The sequence below is a fragment of the Tetrao urogallus genome (genome assembly GCF_951394365.1).
Source record: "Tetrao urogallus genome assembly, chromosome: 6".
In the NCBI taxonomy this organism is placed as follows: Eukaryota; Metazoa; Chordata; class Aves; order Galliformes; family Phasianidae; genus Tetrao; species Tetrao urogallus.
This window is the reverse complement of record NC_136819.1, coordinates 11,785,921-11,806,319: the sequence shown is the minus strand read 5'-3', so window position 1 is coordinate 11,806,319 and position 20,399 is coordinate 11,785,921. Positions and strand designations below refer to the sequence as shown.

The 20,399-nt window shown below is 37.0% G+C and overlaps 1 protein-coding gene across 1 annotated transcript in view; it reads left to right on the top strand.

Annotated features, from left to right (window-relative positions):
* PLEKHA7 (pleckstrin homology domain containing A7) overlaps positions 1-20,399 on the top strand; it is a gene marked incomplete at both ends in the record, with an annotated part of 137,022 nt that overhangs the window by 99,182 nt on the left and 17,441 nt on the right. The window contains 7 exons of the mRNA XM_079537213.1: positions 1,368-1,853; positions 6,888-7,407; positions 9,426-9,512; positions 11,797-11,850; positions 17,366-17,434; positions 17,597-17,677; positions 18,886-19,035. Of these exons, the coding sequence (XP_079393339.1) occupies positions 1,368-1,853; positions 6,888-7,407; positions 9,426-9,512; positions 11,797-11,850; positions 17,366-17,434; positions 17,597-17,677; positions 18,886-19,035 (1,447 nt within the window). The remainder of the gene's footprint in view (positions 1-1,367; positions 1,854-6,887; positions 7,408-9,425; positions 9,513-11,796; positions 11,851-17,365; positions 17,435-17,596; positions 17,678-18,885; positions 19,036-20,399) is intronic.

Here is a 20,399-nt window from a genome sequence, read left to right as displayed (position 1 = left end):
GGCTTCCAGTTTTTCCCTTTTCTTAAAACTGGTATAACTTTCTCGATTATGTTTTGACTTTGGTGTGATTCTTTCCCTTCGAGCCCTTGTGAAAGAAGCCTCTGTTGTACTGTGAGGTAGCCCAGCTTTTTATCTATGGCACTCTGAGAACTGAAATGTCATAGTGCAGTTTCTCAGGGTATCTTGCACTAGTGCTTGCTTCTAGTAAATATAATATGGTATAAGCAAAAGTCTAACATCCCTCCTGGACTTCTACACGCTATATGATTTTGGTTAAAATTTTCTGGAATTAATTTTAATTTCGAATAATGTGAGACCTGTTACTTGTTATTCTTTATGTCCTTTATAAGGATAGGAGTAATTGAAAGAAAAATCGTGGAAGCCTGGCACGTTAGAAGTATTGATAGTTCCAAAATCATCACAAAATCATAGAATTCTTAGAGGTGGAAGGAACAAAAGGTCACCTCATCCAACTGCCCTGCAATGAGCAGGGATGTCCACAGCTTGATCAGATTGCTCAGTGCTCTCCTAGTAGACAATTTTAGGACACTATCGGAGTGAGGTGAAAACTATTGTTTTGTGACATTTACTTGGAAATCCACCTTCTGTAAAGCTTTAAGGAAACATAGCTTAGAGAAAATGAGATCGATGCTACTAAAACTGTTAGAGGTAGGGAAGTTTATGACTATAAAGAGATGAAGAAAATGAAAGGTGTTGTGTGTCAAAAGCAGTGTAAAGCTTTTTGGACCCTTAGACATTTTGTAGTGCATTGCAAATTTTGTATCAGGAATTCTGGTATGGAACTTTTGAAATATTTAGATGACAAAGTAACATGAATGGCGTGTTTTAGGGAAAATTGAGATTTAATTTAACTCTGTTTGGGAACAGCAAAACTGTAGTTTTCATAGACAATGGTAGTACAGAATCAAATGTAGATGGTCTGTCCTCTTGCCAGAAATTACTAGTCCCTAGGGCATCTATGAATATATGAAAGACTTTTTTTTACTTTAAAATGCACAGTTGGCAGTTGGTTTTCTGTTTTTTGGCTTTCTGTGCTTCCTAGGATAGGAAGATATCTTTTTCTATGGTTGTTTGTATGTAGTATTACACAAGTTGAACAATTTTCATACAGTATTAATATTTTCAGTTATTTTACAGCTGCATATAAAAGATTCCTGCAGAGATAACTTTCATTTGACTGGGATAATAACTTGAGTTTTGTTGACCATATCTGTCTTAACATCTGTCAAATTCAGTACAACCTAGAGAAGGTGCTTTTCTAGCTATCCTTTCTAAAATATTAACGAGAGTGCATCAACTTCTGACAGCTAAACGGTGTTCATTACCAACATATATTTTCTTTTCAGAGAAACTGAAAAAGCGGATCAACGAGCTGTTCCCCAATTCAATCATGTGGATGCCTGTAACGTGTGTGTGAAGGCAGAGATTACCGACACAAAAGAAAGTTATCAAAAATCTGCTGAAATGCTCGGATATGATAAGCGTGAGGAGATAAGAAGAGAGAAAGAAGAGGAGGAGCGTTATATCCACAGAAAAGAAGCTCTAGAAACTAAGAAGGGAAAGGCTAAGCATGCGTTAACAGAAGCTGATTCATTATTTCCAGATTTAACGAATGCACCACGATCCCAAGTAGCTCAGTCTGTGCCCATTGAGAAGAATGGAACGCTTCCTAGTTCATTAAGTATGAGTGCTGGCCTAGTGGAGCAGAATGGTACCGGCTCATATAAAAGAGGGTTTGTTCCCAGGACAAATCCAGATAAACAGATTCAAAGAAAAAGTAATATGGCTCAAGTGGAGCACTGGGTAAAGGTCCAAAAAGGAGATACAAAAAGGTTAGTAACAGGCCCTGTCTGTAAATAGACTGCCAAACAGAATGTTCCTAATATAAAGGAAAATATGCATTTGGAATATATTCAGTGCAAACTGGAACAATACAGAGGCAATATATAACAAAACTTGCTTTCTCTTTTCTAGTGCACAATGGTATTTTTCAGGTGTTTATCTCATGGGAAAGTCAATATAGGATTGGCTAATCAAATTCCTCTAATCTTGTCACTATGTTGTAAATTAAAAAGGTGAGATTAGAGTGCCTTTAAAAAAAGAAAAAACAGCAACACAGGTTTTCATCACCGTTGATACTTAAAAACTTCTTTACTATTTATTTGCTGAAATAGAGGAGTAAGAAAAGGAAGTGGAGACTTCAGTTATCTCTTATTCATAAACATCTACAAAAGGTGAAATATAGATTATCATTCCACTTAAAAGCAAAAAAAAACATAGAATGCTGGTTTTTTTTCCTGTGCTCCTCTTCCCAACATCCATTTGTTTCTATACATCAGATCGCTGCATTTGTGGTTAATGCACATATTGTCACATACTGAAAAGTTTCTGTTCATTTTGTTAATGAAAAAATCCTAGGACATGGACCATCTCTCATGGTTTCCAGGATTCTCTTTTCCCTATTCAGTCCCTGAAAATAACGGAAATCGTGCAGAAAGCTGGAATGCACTTTTGGAATTTGGAAGTCTCTCAATTGCATCACTAGTGCATGGTGATGGAGTGATGGTTATGTGTGTCAGATGTCAACTTAGGTCAAGTGGCAAGAAGCACAGCTCAGCTCTGTGCTGCATGTGAGGCAGATAGGGGTAGCTGACTGAATTACTGTCTTAGATATTTCTTAAAATCTAATTGTAATATAGAACAATAGGAGATACTTGCATATGATTTTAGGAGGAAAAAACATTTTGGACATCTTCCTGAAAAAATGTAACATTAATGGGGGAAAAAAGGACTTGGTGTGTTTGTTCTGTACATGCACAGAGGTATCAGTCTAAAGTGATCCAGAAAACTATCAAGCTACCCAGTGCTGAATGAAATTTTCATCGGTGCTTTTCACATCTGTTGTGTAGGCACTGAACAGCCTTGACTGATATTGAAGTAAGCACTGTTTTATCCCCTACTGGTCTTTCCAGAAAGATTGACTCTGGGTGTGTACCAGGCACTGTGCTGTGTGGTGGTGCTGCTGTAGGTGCCCTAGATAAAACAGCTGCCTCAGCTGGCACCACCAAACATGCAGGGAGCCTTCAGGGGTGTAACTGCAGCGATGTAACCAAAATCAGTGTCTTTTAGTAATTTATACAAACTTTATTTCCATTGTGTTTTAGCTCAGGTGACCTTGTTTTCCTTCTCTTCCCCTGACAAACGGCATTACGTTCTTTGCATCTGAATTGCATGTTATTTCTCAGAGATTAATGGCTCAATCTTATACGTGGTGTCTGTTGAGGTTGTTGCAGTGCACTGAAGTGATGTATATAAGTGGTATGGCAGTTGTCTGATGTACTCTTGATTTCAGGATATAGAAATTTAAAATAGAGGTAATCATTTCAGTGAATTTCCCTTTTGCTTTTAGCGTGAGTGGAGCACTTAATTTCTTATTGCTTCATGGTTATTGAAATGTTACAAATAAAGAACCTCTTAGGACTTAGCCTTCAGAATTTTTGAATACAAACTGAGTACAGTTCTTCTCCTGGCTGAGGTGTATAAAGATGCAGTGTCTGCCAGCAAGCTGACTATGACAAGAAAGAGCTCTCTTAGTTATGTGTCTCATACAAATACATCAGCTATTTCAATAATTCTTTGCAGGATTGCACTCTTTTCATAGATATTTAGATCTCTCAAATAGGTATTTTACTTCCTCTTTTTATAAAGCACTCATAATTATTTGCTGAGCTAACAGATGTTAACTGTCAGTCACTTCAGAGATGCATCTCTCCTTGATGGCTGTTAGATGCACTGTGGTCCAACGCTGTCACCCAAGCCCTCTCTGTTCTCTTCAATAGGCTACTTCAGTAAGGTTCATCTCAGCCTCCAGGAGTTTGGAAAGATGCTTGAAAGGCATTTTAAATAATTGAAAGTCAGAGCCAACAGCCATCTAGAAATTACTGGTCTCTCACTGGATTTCAGTGTGTGGGTAGATATAGTGAATTCACTATTTACTTGCACTAACAAAAAAAATTCATCTGATAAAAATAAATGTAAGATTTCTGAACAAAATGAAGTTGTGTTGAGGAATTTTTTTTATTTTTATTTTTTTCAAATATAGTAATAGAGTATTAAGCATACTTTCTTGTGCAGAACTTTGTGTTCCTTCCTGAGCTGTTTAAGGAAGAAACATTACATGTCTTTGTTAGTTTCTGTGTATTCTCATGAATGCACATGGTGTTTCCAATAATGGTATTTGTTTTCTTTTGGACATTTATCTTTGTTTCTTACAATACTGTCTGTGTAATTGCTTCCCACTGCTGATGTTGAACAATTTCCATGCTAAATAGTCTTGTAATATGGCATCAGGCCCTTTTTTCACTCTTCACTGTCTGCTTTCCTTTTTAGATTATTTATACCTTATCATTCAAGAGAATGAGAGTCTCAAGATTATCTTCTGTTCGTTTTACTGTTGGTCTCTGAGAGAAGCCATTGTTCACTGTTCATAAGAGAGTAATTTGAGTTATTTGAGGACATTGTTCCTTCCCTTTTCTAGAAATTTCTATGTCATCTTGGTGCTTGTTTTTATGTAACACACTGTTTTTAAGGGTCTGAAATCTTGTGTAGCAGATGTGCCACCTGACTAAAGCCTATTTGTTGTCTTAGCTGGTGGTTTGTCCCTACTTCATGCCATGAGAAATTGCAGCCTGCCTGTATCTACGCAGTTGCATCAAGGGAGCATGACTTTCTCCACGCAGTGTGCAACTTTCTACTTTTTTATAGCATACAGTGCTTTTATAGGCTGAAGAATTACATAAAGTCAGTGCTTCCTACTGCTTGAAACATGGCTCTAATCCAAACTGTTTTTAATTCCTCTCAGACTTTATTTTTTTTCTCCCTAAAGGATCCCCTCCCCCCCAAAAAACAAACAAAAAAAACAACTTGGGATGTTGTTTTCAGGCTGCTTCTGCTCCTACAGCTGCTAGCCCTGTTGACTTCATTGACTAACAGTAATTCCTGCTCATCTGAACACCTCATCCTTTTATGATTGATTAGAGCATAACTGCACATGGATGGTTTGCAGCGTACAGAACTTAGTGGTGGCTTTGTGAGGACTTCACTAGGGTGGAGTATAGGAACCACTGGCTTTTGGAAGAGCCTCTCCCCTTTTTTTCCACAGGAAAGTCATCTTCATGCCTGTCTCAAATGTATTTTTGAAGCTTTTGCTGCTCCTAGTTTTCTCAGTTCTCATTTCTATCTGGAGAAAATACATTTTTAATAGCTGCTTTGATCTTCATGTGGAAAGAATTGGCAGCTCGAAATATACAAAGTAATGCAGAGGAGGTTACTTGACCACTAAATGCTGATTTTTGCGTTGCCTCTGTTCCATCCTGCCTGCTTGTTTTACCTGTATTTTGGAATTCTAGGTAACATGTGAGAGAGCAGAGCTTTTAAGAATTTGTAATCCTCTGTGCAACATACAGCAGTTATTCTGCTTTCTCATAAGTAACTGTATGGACCTTCTCAAGAGCAGTGTTTCAGCACAGTCCAGCAATGCCAAATCCTTCAAGTAGAAACACACAGAGGCAACTATTGAGCAACAGTTACGGATATCAATTCTTTTTCTTCCTGCTTCAGCTATGCTTGTCTTATTCCTGGATGCTGGACAAAGATGCTCCTTTTCAACCTGCCCTTTTGTTGGCATGGAATTCCTGCAGTTCCCTCTGTACCAGATCTCATTCTCATGCAGAGAGTGAAGCCTACTGAGTGAAGCGAGGAATCTGCTCTGAGTTTAGGTTTTTTTGTTTGCTGTTTCTGTTTGTGAGATGATTTTTGTGTGTGTGTGTGTGTGTGTGTGTGTGTGTGTGTGTGTGTGTGTGTGTGTGAGTCTGTTTATTTGACTGATTTCATTTGTTTTTGTTTGTATTGTTACTCTGGCAAATGTAGCAGAATGGTTTCCTGTTTGGGAATGCTAAAGCAAGAGATAAGTGACTGCAAGGAGGAAACTCATAAATGTTTAGTGGTAGAATGAGAAATGAGACAAGCAGGTTCCTGTGCATGAGGCTATGGAAACATTTTGACTTAGATCCTTCTCCTACTTCTAAGTACACTTTATCAAAACTTTCCCCAAATTCTGCCTCAAATTTCTTGGTGGGTACAGAGTGATTTCTAGAGTTTTGGAAGCAGTACTAATATCAACATGTAGCGACTCTGTTTATATTCTAGTTTGTCAGTAAGTTTTGGTGCTCATCCTTGTGCTGCTTAAAATGGTAGTAGAACTCATAGCATTTGATCAGATGAAAGTAAATCGTACTGACCTGGGAACATGGAGCTCATTCTTATTTTTTGTTCATGTTAATGAAGCAAAAAATGTGTAAGACACTCATTCCATGGTGAGTGAGATTTCTTCTCACACTTGAAGGTAATTGTTTGCAACAAGCTTGTATTTGCTGTTTGCAGACTGCACCATCTGGTGGTGAGGAGGCTTTTGGAAAAAATACTTATTTTTAATTTGAAGATTTTCTCTTTAAAACTAACAGTAATTTCTCTCTTCGTGTTTTGACACTCATTTTGGTCTAAGTAAAGGTAATGCAGCTGTCCCTTATGATTCTCTACTAGGTCATTCAGGTTAGACACAATTAAAAGCCTCTGTTTAAACTGTTCGCATTCGTACATGAATTCAGTGTAATGTTTTTTTTGCAGTGTAGATTTCATTAACTTATTAATAGTTTCTGTGAACTTTTTTTGAAGGAGTTCTGTATTTGGAGTCCTGTAGCTAATGTCATCCCAGAGTTTATTTTGCTTTTCTTCTACTATAATTTTTATTTATCAACCACTCCTGCTTGTATGCTGAAGTTTTACTCTTTTCTTTCCCCCCTTCCCAGCCTTGCTTCTGATCTGACTCTCACACGCCAGGGTCCCAATCCACCTTTTTCTGAAAACTATCACACTTTGCCAAAGAATACCAGGCAGCCTTCAGGGAGCTCACCGCCACCACTGAATCGCAATTTGCCGAGTGACTACAAGTACGCACAAGATCGTGTTAGCCACTTGAAGATGTCCCAGGAGGAAAGGAAAGCAAATAAGGACGGAACTGTTTGGCAGCTTTATGAGTGGCAGCAGAGACAGCAGTTTAAGCATGGCAGCCCCACTGCCCCGCTTTATGTAGGCTCTTCGGATTTTATGGATCGGGGTAAGTCAAAAAGTTCGTTGGATGTTCCACGATCAGTATCTGTTCCACCCTCTCCATCTGATATTCCTCCACCTGGACCTCCAAAAAGCTTTCTTCCGAGGAGACCGCACACTCCTGCAGAAAGGCTTACAGTTAAACCATCTGACGAGAGACAGACTGTAGACAGTCCTTTCGCTGGATCACCTAGGAAGATTCAAAGTAATGCTCTAAAGGTTTGTATGCAGCATAACAATAATTTCAAGCTATTTTACATGTACTGTGATATGTTGATTGTTTAATTTAGTAATTTTTGTTGCATCCTGCCTGAAAGATCTTGCAAGCTGTAAGAGTTAACACAGTGGGTAATTTTCTCCTAAAACTCATATCTTTGTGATTATCTCAGATTCATTTGTGTGTGTTTCTGGAAAGGCAAATTAGTGACTCATCATACTGACTTGGAATATTTTCATTCAAAACGTGGGAGGTGTGTGTGTATATATATAAAATATATACAAATTGTAGCGTTTCAATGAATAGTGTGGAGAATAATATAAAAGACAGCAGGATGAGCACATCTTTGATTTATACTTACAGTTGTGGTTTTAAGTGTTTGCCATTCTACTTTCTCTTAACCTTTTGCTTGTATAGTTGGTCGTATAGCTAATCCAGCTGAAAGCATCGCTTTTTTTTTTATTTTTTTTCATGCATTTGACAGTTTACATGCTTTGCAGAGTTGATAGCTCTGGACTAACTACAGTCAGGTAGTGTTGGTCTTAAACTTTAACCTTCTGCAGAATTTAAGTGTGATTGACTGTAGGTGTTTTTTTAACCTCTTCTCCTGAGGTGACAGAGGTTTTTTCGCTTAGTATTTTGTGTGCTCTACTTGTCTGAGAAAGCTAGGGAAATTAGGGATTGAATCAACGTAGAACTTGCTTGTCTTGGTAGGACTTACACTGGAATAAGTGGAAATAAAAGCTTCTGCATTCAGCCAATTCTTTAACCTCAAACATGAGCTCTGTTGGGGAAAGTATTTGCCAAGAAAGAGTCTTGCACATTCACAAACTCAGCGTGAGTTCAGGACCGTGAATTTCAGTTGTGTGCCAACTTCATCATGCACAGCAGATTTTTCCTAGTATATGCTGTGTAGCTGTCAGATGTCTTTCAGCATTTATAATTCTGAGTTGGGGAATGAAGCAGTTTGGTGATATGCAGCACTGAAAATTATAAACTCTTGTTATATCAAACATTAGTTTCTCTACGTTGAAATTGAAGCAGCATTACATCCCCTATGAGGGTATGTTTAGTAGTCTCCTTCCTTCCTGTGTGGTGTAGCTGCATAAATTTTACTTAGGAAATAAAACTCTTTTCATGTCACATTGGTTTTTATATGAAGCCGTATATGAAAACAAAATTTCACTGCCAAATTTCTCTGCAGAGGTTTCTTGAGGAAAAATGTTTGTGTTCTTGTATGTAAGCACGCAGCATCATTTCACATTTAAATGTGTATGTCTACAGAAGTTTGTGATACTCCCCCTTAATGGAACGCTTCATTTAATTCTACCCACAAAAACAAACAAACAAACAACAAAACAACCCAGAACAAAACAGCATTCAGTGAGATTCAGACAGGAATAAAAACAAATCTTCAGACATTTGGTCTGCCTTTAAGAAAGCCATAAGAGCTTGGCATGAAGGGAAAGATGGAGGAATGGATGTGAAATGGGTACTTATAGTATAAGCAGAAAGAGACAGAAGAAATCACTTAATACAACCTGGTATTAATGAGACCCCTTGCCACAAGGTGTCACTCCTGTCAGTGGCTTAACAGTGGAGAACTGTTCCATAGCTAAAGGAGGACATTCACAGTTGTTACTGTATGGTGCACAAGCCTGCTGTTTAAAGGTGTTAAGCCAAGCAGATTTTCTCTAGGAGACAATATGTAGGGGGGTGTGGAAAATTTTGAGTGTTCTTTTTTGACTTGGTGAAAACAGCTTTGCACATGCTTCTGAAGCTGCTTGTGCTGCCAGAATCCACTGCTCTGTCCAGCATCACAGGTTCTACATTTGTTGTATTTGTTCATTTATAAGTTCTGCATAATTATTGGAGGATTCAGCTGGCCCCTCATCTAAGCATGGCTTGGATTCGAACAGAAAATTTATAGCAGAGGTGCATATCTTCAGAATGCTCCCTCTAGTACAGCATACATCTCACTTGAGACAATGCTTATAATTCTGCCTGGGGCTTCTTACAGAGCTCAACTCACATTGATCGACGCTCGATGCCAGCTATGGGCTACATGACCCATACTGTGAGCGCACCAAGTTTGCATGGCAAGTCGGTAAGTTGAAGGAGCAATTTCTTTGCCTTTCGTGTCATCATTGTGTTGTAGTTAAGTTTTAAAATCCTGCTCATTCCTAGTTGGGTTTGTTTTTTTTTTTCCATTAATTAAAACATAAATAACTTGAATGTGAAACTTGAACTTAAGCAGTGTGTAGGAATAATAACGCCTGTAGGGATTTTGCTCTTATTTGTGTGTGAACAGGAGTGAGCTATTATTACAGGATTCAACTTCTATTATGTTTATTTGACCAAATGCAGAGTTAATGAACTAATTGCTTAACCATGTCAAGTAACTGCTTTCTGGGCACTGAGGTGAAAAACATAATTACAGTTACTCTTCCTGAAGACTGCTAATTTCCTCTTTACAATGTGTCTAAATACCTGCAGCCTGAAGAGCTAACATTGCTTCTCATTCGATTAAGGAGACATCAGGCTAAGTTGGCTAGTATACGAAATTACACAATCGCACAATTACTGCAGCACTTGCCAACTAATTCCACCTATCAGGTCAGCTGCTGCTTGGTTCATCTGTACCGTATGACATTTTGTGACTCTGCAAACGCTTCGTCAGTGGCATGCTTGGGTCTGTGTTTTCTTGCCCATTCTCTGGTATTCTGCAATGCCCAGATCATTTGCAGTTTTTCTTTGCTATTCTTGCTGTCGGAAGTAAGCATTTGAATCTACAGAGTACCAGTGCATATGTTTCAGAGTGTTATGTATACTTCCTCTTTGTACTATTTCTGAAAATGCTGCATTTTCAGAAATGTGTGTTACAAGATTGGATATGCTCATTCTACAGCAAAACCATTTCTTCGTGCTGCTTTCATGGTGAGATTGGCTCCCTGTACCATGTGCTGCCACACCTGCAAGTTAAAATGCATCAGCCAGTTTGTATCTTCATATGATCTTGTAACTATCAGTTCTGCAGGTGAACATTATCTCATAAAGATTCGTGGGCACCTTGAACCATGAACGGTGCTCTTGATTGCATTGATGTACGAAACTTGAATGTGGGATGAAACAAATGTTTTTGAAGAGCACATTGGTTTATAGTAGAGCCTCAAAAATAGGAATAAAACATGGTGACTCTTTTTGAAATTGGTGGAGACTTTATATTGGCCTAGAATTCAAGGTGTTTTTTTAATTTGGAAAAGTTCACTTTCCTTACCTCACCTACAGAACAATTGCACTAAGGTGGTCTATAATTATAAGGACTTCTCCTTAAAAATGGGCATACTTTCTAGTCAAAGCCTCTGGCAGATTCAAAAGGTACTTTTGGAAGTACAATAATTTAGGTGATGGCGTCTAAAGAAATGTAAGTGGACTATGTCGATTTCACTGTAGCAAGGGTTTTCTTTCCTTTTTTAAATACACAGTCTCATTGGCACAAGCTTGAGAAAGGTATAGTTGTACCTTTCTTCTAGTCTGACTTTTAGTGAACTCAGAGTAGGAAACTGTCCAAATTTCAGCTGTAGGAACTGGAGGAATTTTGGCTTCTTACCAAGTCCACTTGTAGCAGTTAAGTTTTACTTTGTTATGTGTCACAAACACCTCTTAGGAAAAAGAAGTAACTTTCAAATGATGTCTGTGTATGCTTTTCTTGAAGTGATTCTAAGGAAGATATTACTAGTTGAATGTACCTGTTTGACTAAACTGACAACAGTTGGGGTGAGCCACTGAAAAAGAGGGATCAAGTTGAATACTCATTCACTTAAAAAGTGAAATGGATTTTCCAATCACGAGTGAGATCTTTAGTGTTCTATTCATGAAGCTTATTTCTTGCCTTTCTTAAATGGAGTGCTTATCTTAAGACGTATGTGAAACCAGATCAAAAAGTGTTCCAATTATTTTTATATACTGGCTTCTACTTATATGCGCTATTCAGTTAGGTAGAAAAGTTCTCCTAAAGATATACTGTGCTGGAGGACAGCTCTATCATCTTTTTTGATGAAGGGATAGCCAACAGAAATTGGACTTGAAAAAAATAAGTGAAAATGTATTGTTTGTGTAGTTGTGTATCATATTAGCAGTGTAAAAATCAAGTCTATCTGTTGAAAGAGTGGACATGAGGTAATAATGATCTCAGGAAATATTTTGCCCATTTTTTCAGCTGTAAATAGCAATATGCTGGTGGAGCAAATGTGCTTTTGGTGTTCTTCCTACTCTGTTATTTTGTTTACTTTTTCATCATTTTCTCTATATATTTCCAATCTATTTTGAAGTTATTTTTTCAAACCTTCAAATGTATTGTTTGTTTTTTTTTTCTATGTACTTACCTGAAGGCTGATGACACTTATATCCAGTTGAAAAAGGATTTGGAGTATTTAGATCTGAAGGTAAGCTTCTATAAAAGTTTACTTCCATTATTTTATAACCTAGCTGTCTTTGTGTGCTATCTTTACACCTACAGGTTTTGGAATCATTTTTCTTTCAGAGACTGATAGTCTGTGTCTTTTGCTCTTGTTGTGCTTAAAATAGTGTGTGCTTACAGTGGTAGCTGTAGAACAGACATGGAAACAAAAAATGTTGATAGTTCGGTTTCTAGTTAGTATTTGCATCAAGGTACTTCAGTTGGGTGGTGTTTTGTGGATTTAAAAGAAATAAGATTACAGACTGCTTCAAAATGTTTTTGCTGTTGCTTTAGAGCTAATATGAAGTCAGCTGCTCTAAGTTAAGAGAGAAGTTATTTCAATTCAGCTTTTATCTCTTTAAATCTACACAAGCTGACTTTTGTTTTTATAATAGGCTACATTTCTAATGCATTTTTTTGTGAAAATGTGGTGATTAATTGGAAGCTTTCGTTGTTTTCATGTTCTGATGGCTAAGAGATCTATATATCAGATCTATATATTTATTCATGCATACATATAATTTGCCTATGTAATAATAGGTGATATTTCCTAACAATGAAATAAAAATATAATATGGTGTTCAGCATCAGACTGTCTGTCTAAATGAAATTACTTCTGTATCTGATACATCTGATAGTTGGCAATTTGAAAGCAGTTCTTGATACCAGGTATTTGAAGGAAAAAAATCAAACTGCATAATCAGTGATTTTGCTTAATAAAGCAATCTACCCCATTCCACGCTGTGTAGCATGTCTTACCATATACAAATCACATGGTGTTCCTGAAAATAAAGGTGAAGTTTGACACCCTATTATCCTTGTTTATTTGTCTGTAGTTATCACTGGTGCCAAGAGGCACTATGTGCCACTAATGAGCTGCTGGGACCACTAGTATGGCAACTTCAATTTCATCTGCTCTTGCATGGTTGAATATACAACCAAATATATCAGTGGAAAATATTAGCAATACAGATATATATATTGCATCGTATTTGCGGTGTATGTAGACAAAATGATCACGTATATAAATTGTTATAGTCATGAACATACAAATGTAAAATCAGTTGGACGTGTTTCACTTCAGGCCTTGTTCTTGATGTGTTCTTGGCTGTGCCAAATGTAACTGCATCCCAAGCCTTTGGCTGAGTTTTGTGACATTTCAGTTTAGGAGGCCCTACAATTTTACAGGTCATGAATAAGTACAGTATTCTGCCCATCCTAAAGCAATGACTTTCACTGTTACAAGGACCATGTTGTAAGTACCTGAAAATGTTAGGTGCTTAGAGGAATTAATAGGATGGGTTCTTAACTTTTTAGTAGATTTCCTGCAGATTGATCTGTTGCAGCCAAGGTATGAAGAGTTGCTTGGCCCCGAGAGCTCCCCTTGTGCCATGAAAAGCAGCCAGAAAGAAAAAATGTATGAGGGCAACCTGATCTTTATGCAAGAAGAAATGTAGTATTACTTTGAGTTTCCTTCTGACAAATCTTGACAGTCAAAGTGTCAAGTGAGGTTCCATGAGAATCATATAACAGCTGTTTCTTGAAGGTGGCTGTTTCTTTCTCAGATACTTGCATGCTCAAAAGAATAACCTTCTTTCGGTGGTGATCTGAAAATGTAAAATTCAGATAGGGGTGCTGAGAGATTAAAATGATCTTGTGAAATTTGAGTAGGTGTCTGTGTTCTTATTGAATTTGTGCTTTGCCACTGAGTATAAATTATTGAATTCACAGTATGAGGAAAGCTAGTATCAATGAAACAAAGCAAATTACAAATTGATTTGATAATGGTGGAATATTGTGAATTCATGATTAGTATACAGGGTGCCTTTCATTGAAGACACTGAAGGCTTAGATATAATGCCCTTTATTTCAAACATCAATTTTGACTTCATTGGCCTTTGAAACTCCAATGAAACAATTTCAAATAGGATTAAAAAATTTAGAGCTGAAGTCAAATGTTTTTACTTCATTATCTCTGAAGATGTTTCTTCCTAGATATTTTGAAATATAGCTTTTCAACATGGAATAGCGATTAAACATTTAATTAACTACTTAATTCCTGCCATAGTATTAAAACAGGTTGCAATAACTCGTTACAAGTCATTTAGTAATTTGTCATAAGTCAGACGTTTTGTCCCCAGAGAAACCTCAGTCTTATCCTACTTTACTGATCTATTTTTGATTATTATTTAAAAGCTGAAAAATATTATCTTAGAAATATTTTGATGTTAATACTACGATGGTATTGTTCAACATTACAGCGCTTTGTCATAAGAGTGGTATAAGTGAAATAGGTATGCTTTACAAATATTAATCAACGTCAGGATTTTTCTCCTGCATGCAAACTAGTTCTGACATTAAAAAAAATAAAAAATAAAAAATGCCAGGGCCTTCTATCCTTTTTCACTTATGAAATATAGGTATGTAGAACATGACAGAGATGTTGTATCTCTATGCTATAACACAACCATGCTTTTTGTGCACATGGATTTCTATGAATGTGTTATAGCTTTTTTAAAATCCCTTAAATGAAGGTGGAAAAGTGTGACCCTGTATAAGAAGAGCAGAAACAGTGAGTGAAAGATTCTTTCCCCACAAGTCTCTGAGATGATGTTGCAAACAACGGTGGAATGCAATCAGGGAAAGATTTTTCCCTTTCCAAGACAATGAAATAAGTTTCAATCAGGCTAAAGGAGTTCTAGACTGCAGTTGCACTTTCAGGAATGTCTGCAAACTATCTGGGAGACTTACACAAAACATGAATGAGTATGGCCTGCTGAAGTGCAAAGTTTGTGCTTCTAAGTACACGTTGTGCAACCATTCTAAGCCAATCTGGGTCCCTCTCCAGTTGCTCAGCACTGGTGCTGCTTCGTTCTTCTGCAGCCACGCATGAAGCCGTTTTGTTTGTACTGCTGTTGGAAGAGGTTGCTAGTACAAGGTTGTGCCACACAGGTGCCTAAGGAAATGCTGCCCAGCAGGTATTTGTTATGGGAGTAATGGTAATTGTGAGTGCGATTCTGATGGCTTTGTTCATAAAGGGTTTGACTGCGTTGCTCCAGTTATTAGCATAGAGCTCTTGGTGCAAGAGTTGTTACGTTCTACGTCACAGAAAATGTCTTGCCATCATCCCTGGCACTTGTTAAACTGTGATTGTGCAGTGTGTTGGTATGTGTGCTTTGCGAAAGTAAAAAGCAAAAGTCTTATGGTTGGATGAATGATATACTGAAAATAATAACATTGATAGGTATCTAATTATAGTTTCCATAATGGGAAAATATATAGATTCTAAACCTTGAGAGTCTGTGTGAAAGAAGAACATGAAATTGCTGCTGCTTATGGAGTTTTGTGTGCTAAGGTTTTGTTTCTTCAGTCTTTACATCTATAACAAGCTATTGTTCAAACTTGTGTTTAAAACAGATAGAAAATAATGGACCTCTGATCAACATGATTTACAAAGTGCTGAAGAACTCAGCACAGGGGTTACTTTCCAGTATACATGTAAGATTGCTTGCATCCAAAATGCGTTCATCCCATTGCTTTTTAAAATAGCAGTCAATGTGTACGTATTCTGGCTTTTGCAGGTGTCTTATAGCAAACAGTAGAACTTTCTGTAAGATTTTTTTTTCCTCTTTTTCTTCTTTGTTCCCCCACTGCCTTTTGGAGTCTGTGTGTGAAGTTATGGCTGACCTTAGTGTTTGGTTTCATTTTGTCATGAAAATGATCGTGTCAAGCAGCAAGTCTGATATGTAATTTGGAAAGTGTGAAAGCATGCTGAATCTTCATTATGTTCTCATACTGCTTGAAAATCAACAAAATCTGTATAGCTGTGATTATGTAATTTTAAGTCTTCAGAATTGGTAGACTGTGTTTTTTATGTTAACTTCATTGCTTTGAAAAAGGCTTTTGCATTCTGTTAGTTTGCAGGTAATAAAATTATTTGTTATTACTTGGACATGTTGACATTTCTTCCTCTATGTAATTATTTCTTACTATTATACATAGGACCTAGCACTTAAACAATTCCATTTAGTACCTTTGAAGACAGGATTTTTCTTAAACGTATTTACTGTTGAAAATATTTGAAAATCAGAACGTAACTTTTGAGAGACAGTGAAGTGCTTTTTGATTTTGGAGTGGGGAAGTAATAAATGTGTAACTTTCTCCACGTGAAATCCCACAATAAGTATGTTAATGGAGCCTGCAGTCAAGGGGGAAGAGATATTAAACATCAGTAGTTATTGTAACCCTGTCTTAAATGTAGCTTATCTGAAAATACACAGCCTGTGAAATGAGAAAGGAATTTGTATCAAAGATTGATTTCCACTTGCAGTAAAAAAATAATTGCTTTCAGAAATCAAGTGTGATCCCGTTAAGTTAATTAGGAAGTTGTGTTGCTTAGGTCTACAGACTGCCAGTCAGCAAATATTAAACTGTTTTTCTCCCACTAAAAAGAAGTAAAACAAAGGAAACCACACCAACCAAAAGACTGACAACGAAAACTGATATCCCTACCATTTCAAACAACAAAAAATAAATTTACCCCTTATGTTATTCAATACAATAATTAGGTGATCTTATATTCTTGTGTGTATTTGAGCACTGTACTTCGCAGTACCATGTGTTCCTTTGGTAAGGTAGGATTTGATTTAATGGACCTTTAAAAGTATTCTAATTGAATAAGTAATTAGTATTCTAACTGAGTAAGGCTTTTAAAATTGTACAGTTCATGAGCCGTACTATGTGACCATTCTCTTAGCTTTGTTTATTCATCAAAAGTGTCAAACGTAAGCACTGGAAGTAATAAACTTTTCTGCAGGGGTAGACATGCCTTCATCTTGGGCTCGCTGGAAGGAAGGAATGTGGTACAGTACAGTCTGTATTAATTTAAAAACTAAGTTACGTGAGGAGGTAATCTCATGAGAAATGGAATATGGAAACAGTGATTTATGGAATGAGAAATTAGAAATATTATAAACATATCAAAATAGGTCAGTGACGTTTGAATTTCACCCTGCAGTTTTACAGCAGTCTGTCTTTAATAAAATTCACCCTGTGCTGTGGAAGAGACCGTCCTTTGTAGAATGAAATAGATGCCAGGAAGGTATATTTCAGTCATCGATTAATGCTGTTACTCTTGCAGTTGCACATTCTAAAATAACTATTTAAGTCCCTATGGGCTCAAGAAAGTTATTAAAAGCAAAGAGATAAAACTGTTAGGTTTTGCAGGAACAGGACATTTGTAACCACCGACAAATGGGATTATGCTATTTTGTACATTTTTAAGCTACTCTAAGAGTTATTAAATAGCATAGTATCATTGATAATCTTTTCTGGTTACGTTTTTGAGAAGTGCACTTTTAAGAGACTTATATTCAAGATTTTATTTCTTATTCATCTTCGTTGTTGGACTTGCACATTTAACATAGCTTTTGTTCTCATGGCTGAAACATAGTTTTAGTTTGCAACAGATTTCTCAGATCTTTCAAACCTGTTCCTCATAGGTGTCAGGACGTGACACGCTCAAAGAGCGAAGTACGAAACCCGTCAAGGTTGCAGAAAGTGATATTGATGTAAGTATCAGCCACTGCTTCAGAAACTGGTGTTGTTTTGGCCATTTGTTGGTACTGCTAATTGTTTGCATTTATTATTTTCTTTGGGATAAAATATTGTTAGTGGAGACTTTTCTTCTTAAAAATCTCATGTTACATATGGCAATATGGTTTTATTTTCAGGTCAAGCTGAGCGTTTTCTGTGAGCAGGACAGAATTCTGCAGGATTTGGAGGACAAAATAAGAGCTCTTAAGGAAAATAAAGTAAGAACAAAGAGATTTCAATAAACTTAAAAATATTTATAAAATATGGAATTACAAGTAATACCAAGTTACTGGATGCTGCTTGGTTTGTAATAGTTTTATTTGAAAATGTACATCAACTTTTATGTGGAAGTTTTTTTTTGTGGTAAGATTGAGTACCTACTTTTAGAAAACGTTTTTGAAGATAAGTGTTTTACAACCATATACAATTAATCTGGCGTTATTCACAAATGAGGGTGTATACACAGTTCTGTGTGGTTTTGTTTGCAATGTCTTAGGATTCATGTAGTGGGAGGCAGTCATGTTTCATTCACAGTTCTTCCCACGCGTGCAAGCACTGTTTGCATAAACAGCAGCATGCTGTTTGTGGTAGTGAGATTCCCATTTGTAGTCATTTGGGAACCATGCTGGTTTATAGATAGTTTTGAGCATTGTTCTGAGGTTTGTGACTGAAATTCTGGAATACTTCTGGACAAGTTTGTACTTGGAACCCTCTTATTTCCTCCCATGCCCTATCGATTCATAATTTGAACAGTAAACAATACCAGAAGTGTCTTCTCCAGAAGTGTCTTCCCTTGCATGTGTTTATGTGCTTCCCTCACAGTGAGCTATAGCTGTCAAAGAGTCTAAGGCCAGGTGGTTCAGAAAAAATGCATTCTGAAAAGGAAGTGCCATCCGAGTAGATCCTTCAAAGAGCTGTTGTGCAGAAATGCCCCACTGTTACTTCTGACTGAATGCATCAGGCCTCCTTAGTGTTTAGGTAGTGTTTTAATCCCTCACGTGGCTGCTTTAACTATAGCAATGAGTGAGAAGTTGTCTATAAATAAACTGTTAATACTGTGGTGTGCTAGGGCTATCATAGTTCTGTGCTGCTTAAGGAGATTCTTCTAAAATTGTAAATTATAGTTTTGCACAGACTACAAACAGAAAAATTCTCACTGATTTGTGTTTTCCACAGGTTTGACAATTTAAACAGATGCTATACAAAATATTAGAAAATTTTAAGTGATTAAGGCTCCTGCAGTGTTTCATTCATTTACATCTTAGTCTCCACAGTAGCAGGGCAGTCCTAACCTAGTGGCTTAGAGGGAGCACTGGAAGTGAAGAGTACAGCTTTTATATTCACAAAGGTAAATTTGTTTATTAAGTTTGCCATCAATGCTGTAAGCTTACTGTTGTCTGCTTTTCTGTTCTCTGCGTCTTCTTAGGATCAGCTGGAGTCTGTTTTGGAGGTGTTACACAGGCAGATGGAACAGTACAAAGACCAACCACAGCATGCAGAAAAAATTTCCTACCAGCAAAGACTTTTGCAAGAAGATCTTATACATATTCGGGCTGAAATATCCAAGGTTTCAACGGTATGTATTTCAGGTTGTTTTCAGAAAGCAGTAGCTAAGATGCCAATCAGAGGAAAACTATATATTTAAAAAAAAATCCTATTGTGAACTGATTTTGTTAAAGTGGAGGATACTAAGTCAGAAAAAAGTTGTATATGAGCTACCACTACAGCTGTCCTCTTCGATGCACTCCTTTCAGAAGCTCAGAATTTCATTTAAAAGTTTTGCCTGTTATAAATAGGCCTTAAATTGCAAATCTTTCAGCTAATCCTTTTCGCAGTGCACATACAAATGTGAATCTTTGATATTTTTCCAAGGGAGAAGGCATGGGTCTGTTTGTATTTCAGTCAAAATTTACTGTTACTATTACAACTTAATATTCAAATGCAATTTAATCTTGCATTTTTCTTAAATAAAAATATTTGTAAGAATTGGCGATGAAAGAATAATATAAACCTGGGTGCTCTGTGCTCACTGTATTAATCTTATCTCTCAATAAAAACAGGGTCTGCTCTTCATAAAATTGCTTGAACACCTTTTCTGTAGTAAGATCTGAACATTGAAATGCCAGCAGGAATTAAATGTATGTGTACAATGTTTTCTTCCTGCAGAAAATACAGGTGGTCTGTGAAAGTTCTTCACGTTTCATCTGCCAAGTAGCAAGTCATTGTGAGAATAGCTGCACTGGCCCAGTCCAGGGTTTCTTCTCATGCAGTGTTAGAGCTTCGGCAGTGGGCGTAAGGATGTGTTTTGGGAAGAGTAAGGTTAGGAGATGGGCAGTATTTTCTGTGATAATCAATCCAGCTTCTATTTTCTGATTAAAAAAAAAAAAATTCCTGAGACCATTATTTTATGTCTGTTTAGTAATCCTCAGCATATCTAATTTCCAAGTCCACTTCCCTGTTCAATTCTGCAAACCGTTTGCATCTAAAACATAATTTGACAAAGTATTGCATAGATCTGTTCCCCAGTGTGTGGACAGGCACTTTGTTGTTTGTTCTGAGCCTGACTCACACTTGTTTCATGCGATAGACCCTTGTTTATGTACAAGGGTGGGGAACTACCAGTCATTATCCAATGTGTCAGTGCATCTCATGGTTTTGTAGGCCTCCAGTATTTCTTCTGCTTAACTCCTCAGTTATCTCTTTTCCAAACTTCAGAGGAAAGGAAACCTTCTTCATCACTCTGACTTGAATTTTCACAGTTCGGGTCAGAAAGCATCCTGTGGTGTCCTGGGTGCTGGAAATACTGTAACATAAAAGTGATTGGATAGCTTTATTTTCCAGGTGTCTGCATGTTTATTTGCTTGCAATGACATTGAAACACTGTAATCAGAACTTTAAAACTTTAAACTTTGTGTCTTAAAATATCATCTCTGGTTCAGG